We start from the raw sequence: 10519 nt of genomic DNA, 5'->3' as shown, positions 1-10519 counted from the left end.
TGAGTCCCAGTATAGGCGCTGCTGCGCATGACTGCTGTTGATTCTGATTTCAAGTGAATCCGGCTTAGCCTCATTTGGTTTACTGAGTGAATTATACAGTGTTCTCCAACTATCTTGCACTAATACTTTAAAATATAGCGCTTGCGTTACTCGAAGAAAATCTAGTGTATATTGTTTCCAGTACAGTGGAGTAGCCGCCAGTTCTTTCGTTACTGATATTTCATTCGGTAATTGCAATTAATTATCTAAGTCGAGAAGTACTGTCCTAATTTTCAAAGTGTCAATGGGGCATTTGTAGGCACCCCAAAATGACATCTAACTGCGATGTTTTCAGCGACGTACTGATTGCGTACAATTTTTTCCGACTGGCGAAGAAACCTCACGAAGTATGAAAACTACCACATGAGTGCGTTCCCACCCGCATCATAAAGCAGCCCCCTCAAATGAGCCGATTGAAATCAGCTACTGTGCCTGTCACAAACCCGAAGAGACAGCGCATCACGTTGATAGTGGTAGGGAAGGAGCACCAACAGCAGGTTTCACGGCTTTGCAGCTATTTCTTACTCCCTATACGTCACACTTATTATCCGTCTCTCAAGGCCGACTGATCATATTGATAACGAAAGCCCCTTGATAACGCGGCCGAAGCGCCGCTCTGACCACGCACGAAACGCGAAAAGCAATGGAATAGGCATAGAATGTTTCCAAATCCTGGCTTTGCTCGCACCCCATCGAAAGAGTACGCGCGCAGCTATATTTCGCGCCAGAAACTTGCTCCAGACCAAAGCCAAATTAAAGTGAGCGTTTTATTTTTCATGAAGGTGTCTGCGTGCTGCAAAAGAAGGTTCGTGTCAAAAAATAAAAGCGATATAAACAGACCGGGAGGCGTCCAACGTGTAGAGAAAAGGCAAAACCGATGCGTTCAAGAAAGTAAATACACCACTTCTAAATGAGCTGAATTGTCAATCAGGATGTCTGCACAAAAAGAAAACCATCAGATTTCAGTGTGCCCTTACTATGTACGATTCGTGAGCTCCGTTGAACACCAGCCTAGAGCACGTGTTCGAATACGTCTCCTTTTGCAGCTACTGTTAGGAATGGCCTGCCGAGGTGGCAACATGCAAGTTTTCGCAGCCAGCTGCAGCTGCGAGAGTGGCGAGCTTCCCCGAAGATACCATGGAAGCCGCCGCGGTGACTCGTTTCGTAGGAACCAGCGAGGACAGCCCTAGCCAACCATGCACTTACTTCAGAGAACTGCGGACTACGGCGGCGTCAATCCACCGGGCGCATCGTTCGGAGATGCCTTGCGGTGCCTTTTCATGGGCCTTTGAAGACGCTAGACAATGGGCAGCGGCGGAGGCCACTGTGCGAGGTCCGCTCTGGAATTTAGAGGCGCCGGCTGGGGTCGGGCGTGACCACCTGGCTAGGGGGACGCAGGACAATGGACAACACGACGGCCGCGTTGCGAAGGTCAGCTCCGAGTGCTGTGAGGGTCGACTGCGTTGACGTTTGACGCTGCTAATCGGCAGTGAAAACTGTGCGTACGTGTGTGTGTAAACCGTCCCTCAGAGAGGCGGCTTGTTTACGATGTCGTCGAACGTTTTGCCTCACCTAGGGATCTAGGGAACACGAAGTCTTTATAAGCGGCTGTTGTCGGCTGCTAGAGTGTTCTCGTCGTCGTGCTCTGTGCTCGTCAATGTACTCGTGAGCTGTGTGCTCGTTTGCTGTATGCTTCATCTCCCGGGCTCCATTTGGGAGTCACGCTAGACTGTGTAAATGTATCCCATGTTTAAAATGTAAATAATGTAAATAAACCCTGCTCGCCTAGTCCTGTCGCCCCAAGTTCCTCCGATCGTCCTACAAGCCCGACTCCAAATCTAATAGCACGTCCAAGCCAACAATTATGCAGTAAGCTATTTATAGTACCAGTAAAATTTCAAGTGAGACGGTCAAGGAAAGTCAAAAGAAACCTCATATGATGTGGGTGACAAAGCTCCGGTAATGGCGCTTTAGGTGTGTGTGTGGGGGGAGGGGGGATGAGGTTTCTGCATCGCCTGGGGGTGGGGGGGCTCAGGGGCTTGGGCCCCGGAGTCCCTCCCCCCCCCCCCGCAGTCGCCGCCTATGGTGAGAAGGCTGTATATTATTTGCACAATATACTACAAAAATATTAGATTTTCGATTAGATTCTTGCACAATTCGATTTGGTATCGCGAAGTACTATTCGCACCCCCCCTCAAAATTTATAATAATTGAAAAAATTGAGTTAGATTTAATGGACTCATTTTAAATTTGCATACTGAAGCTGTAGCAATTTAAAGTGTCACTAAAGAGAAAAATTATTTAGGCAGTGTTAATAAATTACCCTTTTGCAATTCCAAGAAAGCTACTCCTACCGCAGGAAGACGCTTGTTTCACCGAGAGAGAAGCAAGAAATAAAGAAAGGTGGCGAAGCCGCCTTGAATTTTCACTCGGTGCGGGCGAGCTGGTGTGACATATTACACACAGCCGTGACGACATGGAATTTGACGCCATGTGCTTGGACGTTGGACCTAATTAATTTTTTTATCCGCAGAAATGGACTACACAGTATTCTAAATGTGCCGAAGAGTGAACTTAGGATGCTTCAAGGAATCTTACTGAACTACAACGGTCGAAATGCAAAAAGAAAAAATACTTTGCAATCCGTGACGCCAAACTGACGTCCCGCTGACGTCAGAGGCGGTCCCGTTGGAGGGCGAGCCGTCGGTAGCGCACGTCCCGAGTTGCCTCCAGTAGGCGGCTCACACGCGGCGGCATGTGGCCACCGCAGTCGCCGCGGCCTGGCCACAGGAGCTGGATCCGAGGTTCGGGATATATCCGGGATATAGCAGCGAAGACCCGGCAAGCAGGAGCAGCGGATGGATCGGGACGGATGCCCTGGTTGCAGGCACCGTGCCGGCGACGCCAGGGTCACGGCCAGTCCTCGCTGGAATTGCGGCTTCCCAACGCTTGGCCACAGCCCGCTGACGTCCGCCTCGTAGCCGATATTTGCCAGTTTGCTCCGATGCTCTTTTGTGTGCCCGTCACCTGACTTCGGCGCGCCCTCACCTCGGGTTCAAACCCCAGGCGGGCAGTTTCAATATTACAGACATATTACAAAAAGCGACAGTGGAAACTGTTTCGACATTAGTGTTTAGAGATTACGTTGCGTTCTGCAACATCAAAAGAATGAAGCACGCGAGAAGGGCTCAGACACGCGAGGACGCTCTTAGTGAGCCATAGTACGCGTTTGTATGTCACTTGCTCTTCGGTTGTCGTTGTCGCTGATCGCTGACTTGTATTAGAGAATTTTCCGTGTTGATCCATTGCCCCCTCGTGCCATTGCCTTATGAAAAACAAACTCCATGTCTTACTTTCAATTTGTCCTCATTTCACCCTTTCATCTGTGCGCATCCAAACACCGTGCGACGAGCTTTCTAATTATTACAATTTTATGGCGTCTGCAACAGGACAAAGCGCTTTATTACATCGTTAAGAGAGAGAGAGAGAGAAACAACCTTATTTCGTCAGGTGCCGTTGTTTGAGTGCAGCCAGTTGAAATGTGTTGTAACAGCCTAGTTGCATTATGAAAACAAATGGGACTGTGTGACGAGCCCCTACAGCAATGGGTGCGTGAGGAGAAAACGGCAGGGTAAGCGAGACGGCTTGTAAGGACGTCGAACGCGGCGGACACTCCTGGAGACCAACGGTCCGGAACCAGCGACCAAGGCAGCCAGCCGGCCATCGCCGAGCGCGAGAGGAGTCCGAGCAGGATTCGCGTTCCGCTACTACCGGGGTCGTGCTACCGAGATCGAGGGTGGCAGCGCGAGCGAACACTGCTGTGCGCCAGGCCCAGGCGTGCCTGGAACAACAACCGCTAGGCAGACCTGACCCGCGGCCCCTGTACGCGTCGTCGCCATCGCCATCTCCGCCGCTGGCTACTGACACTACATCAAGCAACCGCCAGCCAGCGCCAGCAGTTAGCAAGAAATGCACCACACCTGCCAGTCCGCGAGGTCACGGGAACTGACATATCGTGGAAGCGTCGGATATTAATTGCTTCTGGTTGAAGCCTATCACATAGGCAAGAAAGGCAGCTTGTGCGTTAGCGAAACTTCGTTATCATTATATAAGGCCGGGAAGAGGTTTCTTGAGCGTTGTGTATCATGAATGTTTGATTAGATGCGTGAATGAAAGTTTGCTCTATGCGCAAGTGTTGACCGACGGTATATATGTGCCTGCGTTCGGTGAATAAAGCAGTTGCGAGTGGCGCCCTGTCCCGTTCTCTTCTCTTGTGTGTGTCCGTTTATTTGGCGTCTTTATATTTTATAATGAACAGCTACCAACTAGCCCAACAGGAAGTGCTTTTTTAAGACAGTCAGATATGCAGGCAAAGAGCGCCTGAAGTAGGCAAATAACGGTCATTGCATTAAAAGGCGGGGCGTATAGTCGGCGCAGGTGATTACGAGTACCGTTCACCCGGTTACCTAAGGGTGCCGCTAATGCACACTAATATGCTCAGCGTATTGCTTCCGAGTCGTGGTTGCCTGCCCAGACTTTCCCAGAAACCAAGACACCGCTAACTTAAAATTTTCATAGGGCTGCAGTTTTTAGTCAATTTTGCGAAGTTGCAAATAACATGCCAGGGCTTATTACGGGCCCAACTGAGGCCCGAACTTGACCAGAGCCCGAAGCTCCTAGACGCGTGGCCGGTCCCGAGTCAACAATTGCTTACCTGGCCCGAGCCCGACCCGCGGGCCGTGCCAAGCCTGACCCGGGCTTTTCGACCAGCCCGAGCACGTGCAGTGCTCTAGGACTAAGCGCCCTTTACATCTATAAGCCTCATGTTACAGATGTGTGGTGGAGCAGGAATAGACAAGGAGAAGTTAGTCTCCCAAGAGCGCAACTTCGACCTAACAATACAAGAGTTTGTAGACTGGCTCAAATAGCTGCAGTAAACGAGGATAGAGAGAAACTTGAACTAGGCAGGGATGCACTTCTTGTATGTTGCGATTGGCGTTGTTAATCCAGAAGACGCGCTTAGCGAGATCCAAGCAAAATCCCTTTAAATGAGTAAGGCAATGATGTAGCGCAAAAGAGCAACAGGACTGAACTCTGGAACTTGAAGGGAGAGAAGGAGCAGGGGGCACGGGAAGCGATACGGCAGCCAAAGGAGATCGGAATCCGGCGGGCACCTCTGGAGACCACAACGGCCCGGAGCCAGCGACCAAGGCAGCCAATCGGGCATCGCTGAGCGCGAGGAGTTCCCAGGCCATCTGGTGTTCCAGGACTACCAGGCACACTCTGCAGAGATTGAGGAGCGGCTGCTGAGCGTCAGGCCCAAGCCTGCACAGGTGTCTGGGACAACCACTCGGCAGCCCTCACCCGCGGCCCCAGTACGCGACGTAGTCGTCCCGTCTCCGCCACCGGCTCGAGCCGTCGCAAGCCAGAGCCAGCGCTAGACGACACGATCAACGCCACACCTGTCGGAGTGAAAGCGAACCGACCTATTGTGAGGGCATCGAACCTTTTTATTGCGATAGAAATCATGCGCTCCCTCCAGGCGAATTTTTGCCATCGCCGTATGTGCGAGTGAAAGCACGCGAGGGGAGCCTAAGATTGCGGCTCAATCTGGCGCGCGCAAGGGAGGAAGGCGCAAAGCAAACGCAGTCTTCCGACGCCAGTGTTTTGACAGCGAGTGTCCGCGGTCATCGAGTGTGATGTGTTCATGCTTGCCTGTGCGCGCTGACACCATGCTTGTTAATTCAGCAAGTAAGTGAATGTTTCCAAGTTTACACGGCTGATAAAGCTACTATCCTGACTTCGTATAACTGTATAATTTGCTATTGCAATCGATGCTTCGCCTTTCGTGCGAAACTGCGATTTTCTTTTTTTTTTTCGCTACGAACTTCTACGACATAGCATCGGCAGAGACCAAGTCAGTGCATTGGTATGCTAGGCTCGTGTGCGTGCCTTGTTCCTTTAAAACGTTTTCTTGTATATGCACTTCACTGTGTTTTACCACGAGTTGTCAGACTGTCTCCTGTGTCCGTCCTTCGACGAACCGAACCGCAGCAAGCGTGACGAACGTCAGCAGATATTTGTCAAAAAGAATCTTTTACATAAGACACTCTATAACGACAGCCCGATACCAACGACACTATTTTTATTCGAAGGCATGGAGCCACTGCCACCACAAAGAAAACACACAAACACTGTTCACACCACGTTACCAGACTCAAACTGCTTTATTTCAACACACACGCACTCACAGAATAAACTGCCCGAAAAGAGGAGAAAGGTATGGTAAGTTCCTTGGCAGTATCGAGTTAAAAGAAAGAAAGAAGAAATACGAAGAATGCAAAAGTGAGCACTACGCGTCGTTTTACATCGGAGGCGCCTGGGCTCCCATCTTTGCAGCCATCTTGGCCATGATGTTCTTGATCTTAGGGTTGGACTGATACTTGCCGATGTTCAGTGGGTTTCGACTGATGTCTTGGAATGCCGCAGCCACTTCCGGATCCTGCCGAAAAACACATTGGCAACAAAATTGTTTACGCAGCAGTCTCAATGGTGTCCTTGCCTCAGCTATTTCCTTGCCTCTACCGGGTCAATCGTGACAAAACTGAAGTTTATGCAATTAGGGGGAGCCAAGTAAAGATATCGAGTTGTGCTATTTCTATAAGCAATTATGACATGCGCGAATCGTTATGTATACACGAACAGCGCGGACTCTGTTGAACGACATTTTGGCAACGTTACGTTGGTAATGCAAAATGAGGTGCAGCACTGTAAAAAGGTACGCGTAAGTATTTCGCGTATGACGTGTCAGGTATTACCACTTCACATCTCTACCACATACGCTTCCTCACACACGAAGGACTACACCTGTATTCCTACTCCGAACATTTGGTACCTCACGGACATTTTGACCTGAAGGAATCGTCGCGAAAGGCGTGGTATGATTACGACCTGCCCACTGCTCAGAGCCTACCGTGCACGGTACCAAACACGATAACGCGAAAGGTTTGCCTCCCAAGCACCGCTAATTCACCCACGCCGGCTCGGCATGACGTCTCACCGTCTGGCATGTTTCATGAGCACTCTCGCCGGTGCTTCGGAATGGTGTTTGTCTCTCTACCTACTGCAGAGTTTATGAAGCGTGCGTTCCACGCGGCTCAAGATGCACTCCGAGGCGACTCACCTGAAAAGCGGCCAAGATCTCGGGGTCCTGAAGACAGTCTCCTAAACCACCGGGCATGCCTCCCGGGAAGCCCGGCATGCCGCCGAGGTCGTCGTCATCCTGCGTTGCACATGCGTCGCCGACAGTGTATTTCATGGAAATGACCTTGTTCGTGAATTGGAGTGTTACTTCCGACGTTGCTAATTCCTACTTGTAGTGAAATACTCTTGCCATGTAGCTTTACTCGTTGGCTGTCTCATCTTGTTAATGCGTATATTGGATTACCCCTCCTACTTGGACCACAGAGTGGTCCGCAAGATTGTAAAGTTAAATAAATAAAGAAATAAATAAATAAATAAATAAATAAATAAATAAATAAATAAATAAATAAATAAAAGGCTTCAGTGGCGATTTTACGGTAAATGCGATAAATTCGTGAGCATTACATCCCACCTCTATGAGGTCCCGGATTGATAATTTAAACCGCGTTCACCACACTGCAGTGTTTTTCAGGAGCTTACTCGACCTTTTTTTCCCCCACTTGGATACTCCTAATGCTAATTCGGCCTAACGCACCATGGAAACACACGGGTTACGACAAACGCCGTGGTGGAAGGTCCCCCGTTAATTTTGACTAGCAGGGGTTCTTTAAGACGCACCAGAAATTCGGCGAACGAGCGTTTTGCTTTCCGCCACAAAGCAGCACGTGCGGGGGCCGCGGCTGTCTTGAAAGCCGCGATAACGCGCTCTGCAACAGAACGCCCGAGGTGCACGCACACACTGCCGAAGGTCTACGCTGATTTGACTTCTGAACCGAGACAAGCGAGATCGTTTCGCGGAGAAAAAAATGTAGCCGCACATATCTAGGACGCACCCGAGCTATTAGAGGTACCGTGATGGTATTACTTGAGTCAAGCCACCGGCTGCAACGAAGACTACTCTTGAGCGTTCACTGATACCGTCTCAGCCAGAATGAACAGCTTTCGCTTCTCTTCCAAGAACAGCAGAGAGTCGAACTTTCTCGCCGACCGCGACTACGTTAAGCAGTGTAATGTGCATGCGTGAATGAAGCGTTCGGCGTACACAAAGGTGCATTGTCCGCCAGCAGTGGACATATCCGAGCCAGTGAAGAGACCAATGACCGTTTACGCTACAAAATGCAAAACAGAATAGTCCTGTAACATAAATTAGGCTCCCCGTTAATCATTCTGTGCACTACAGTACATATATACATACGCACCAGCTGCTCCTTCTGCTGCTGCTCGTACTTGCGCTGTTGCTCCTCACGCGCCTTGCGCACCCTCTCGGCGCGCTCCTTGAGCTCGCGCTCCTCCCGCTTGCGCTCCCACTTGCGCCGGTGCTCCTGTAGCTTCTTGGCCTGCGCACGGCACAATGATCCCGCCTTGAGAGGTCTTGCACTGCTCTGCAATTAACACACACACACACACACACAACTGCCCAAACCAGGTATCATGCCTGATGAACATGCTTTTATCTGTAGCGTAGCCAGACATTCTTCTTCGAGGGAGTAGTGAGGGGGGGGGCGGGCGCCCGGTGTGCCACCCCCTGGCTACACCACCGGCTGACAATGCCACGGCGGAGACAGCAACCTAAGTCATCGTCCAATGAAATAAACCTATACTGCAACACAGCGAAAAAGGAAAGAAAGCAAAAAAGACAGACTGCGAGAACGACGCCTCACAGTATGGTACAATACTGAAGAGCGTTTTAGCTCGTCCGCAAACTTCTTACCACTTACTGAATACCGAGGCCGGCGACGGCAGTAGCATATATGCAAGATCTCCAGGGACCTTACACTAGTAGCACAGTAGTAGCGGTATCGTATGAGGCTTTGCCCAACTACAATGCATTTTAATATTTCGGTGCCGCGTCAATGCTATCGTCGAAGGAAAATCAAAACAGGACCGCACGATAATGATTATGTCGCTACCAATACTTTGCACTAGCAGTTAAGCAGAATATGGTCACTGCAGCGTTCGCTTTGTGCGCTCTCTGGTTGATCTCCGCGTCGCGAGATGTCGCTACCAGCGTTGTAGCTGCTGTACACCTCTGCGTTAACACGGCATTTCGCAAATTTACCATTTACGGATTACCGGCTAACCGGAGGGGTAAACATGAGCGGCCGGGTTGGTGGTGCGCCCTGGTGGCGCTGAGCTCGTGCAGGCAAACACAGCAGAGCTATAATTGCACGAACAAAGCGTATTCTACTTCGCTGAAGGTGTAAATTTTTGGCAACGGCGTAATCGAGGACACGCTGCATTCTTAAGTGCTTTTTTTTTTTTTTTTTTTTTGACATGCACTCACGAAAGCGAAAACGTGTCTATAAGGCATTGTGGCTCGACGAAGCGTCACAAGACGTCGCTTGTTGGATCTGCTGGATCAGCAACATATACTCCGGGGCTGCTCGGCGAGACCGGAGAAGGGCGATAGTCACCCTCTCGCCTACTCTGAGGTCTCAGGATTTGGACGCCGGGCGCCTTCCCACTGGTCACCCGGAGAGCCGGCGCCTCATATTCGTCATTACCTCGATTTCTACAAGACTCAAAAATGGTCAATAATATCTGAACTGACCTCATTTAGCCCTTTTCCCGCCCTGATGGATCCACCTCCAGGGGGGTGGAAACTTTATGGTTATTTTAACAAACGTTTTAACACGCAACAGCAGCAGCAGCAGCAGGACACCTCGCCGGTATGCAACCTTATATATCTCGGCAAACCACAAAAAAATAAGAAGTTTGCGGACAAGCTATAAACTCTATCTAATATCTAATAAGTTATAACCGATATCGCAGAGTGCCGTTCAGTATGATGGCCGAAGCAATTTTGGGCAGACTTCGCCATTTCTCGAGACACCGCAACGAAACGATGAGCAATGTAGGGAATAGAACAGGGATACGAAAGATGCGACGGGCTAAACATAATACACACAGCTTCCGGCAAGCCAGGCTGTGTTGTGTTCAAGGGATGGATCGACAGAAGCGCCCAGCGTTTGGGGAAATTAAGGAAAGGGGAGTTGAAGGGCTCAGAAGGATCGTGCGATACGCATGAATAAACACATAGCAGTCGTGTATTTAAAACTTCACTTCCTTCTTCATTGTTTCTCAATTCCATAACTGCTCACATTGTTTCAAATCGGGCTTCGCGACATTACCGCGAGCAAAATTCAATATTCTTCTGGTGCGGCTGCATTGCCTCGAATGGGGATATTCACGTATTGCTTAGAACACGCACACGTGCTTTTCCTTCCTTCCTTCCTTCCTTCCTTCTCCGTCTCCCCAAAAAATCGTTAACGGTTAT

At 50.0% G+C, this 10519-nt stretch overlaps 1 protein-coding gene across 2 annotated transcripts in view; it reads right to left on the bottom strand.

Moving 5' to 3' along the window:
- Nucleotides 1–6247: 6247 nt before the first annotated feature.
- The window catches only part of LOC126535806 (putative protein FAM10A4), a 61611-nt gene continuing 57339 nt past the window's right edge, over nucleotides 6248–10519 (bottom strand). For both annotated transcript variants that reach the window (XM_050182629.2, XM_050182630.3), the window contains exons 10-12: nucleotides 8442–8579; nucleotides 7223–7321; nucleotides 6248–6541 (exon numbers count right to left, since the gene is read on the bottom strand). In XM_050182629.2, coding sequence (XP_050038586.1) covers nucleotides 6404–6541; nucleotides 7223–7321; nucleotides 8442–8579 — 375 coding nt within the window. In that variant the 3' untranslated portion in view covers nucleotides 6248–6403. The remainder of the gene's footprint in view (nucleotides 6542–7222; nucleotides 7322–8441; nucleotides 8580–10519) is intronic.

The sequence above is a fragment of the Dermacentor andersoni genome, chromosome 4, assembly GCF_023375885.2.
Source record: "Dermacentor andersoni chromosome 4, qqDerAnde1_hic_scaffold, whole genome shotgun sequence".
Taxonomy (NCBI): domain Eukaryota; kingdom Metazoa; phylum Arthropoda; class Arachnida; order Ixodida; family Ixodidae; genus Dermacentor; species Dermacentor andersoni.
The sequence above is the reverse complement of the archived record's forward strand: the minus strand, read 5'-3'. Positions and strand labels throughout refer to the sequence as shown.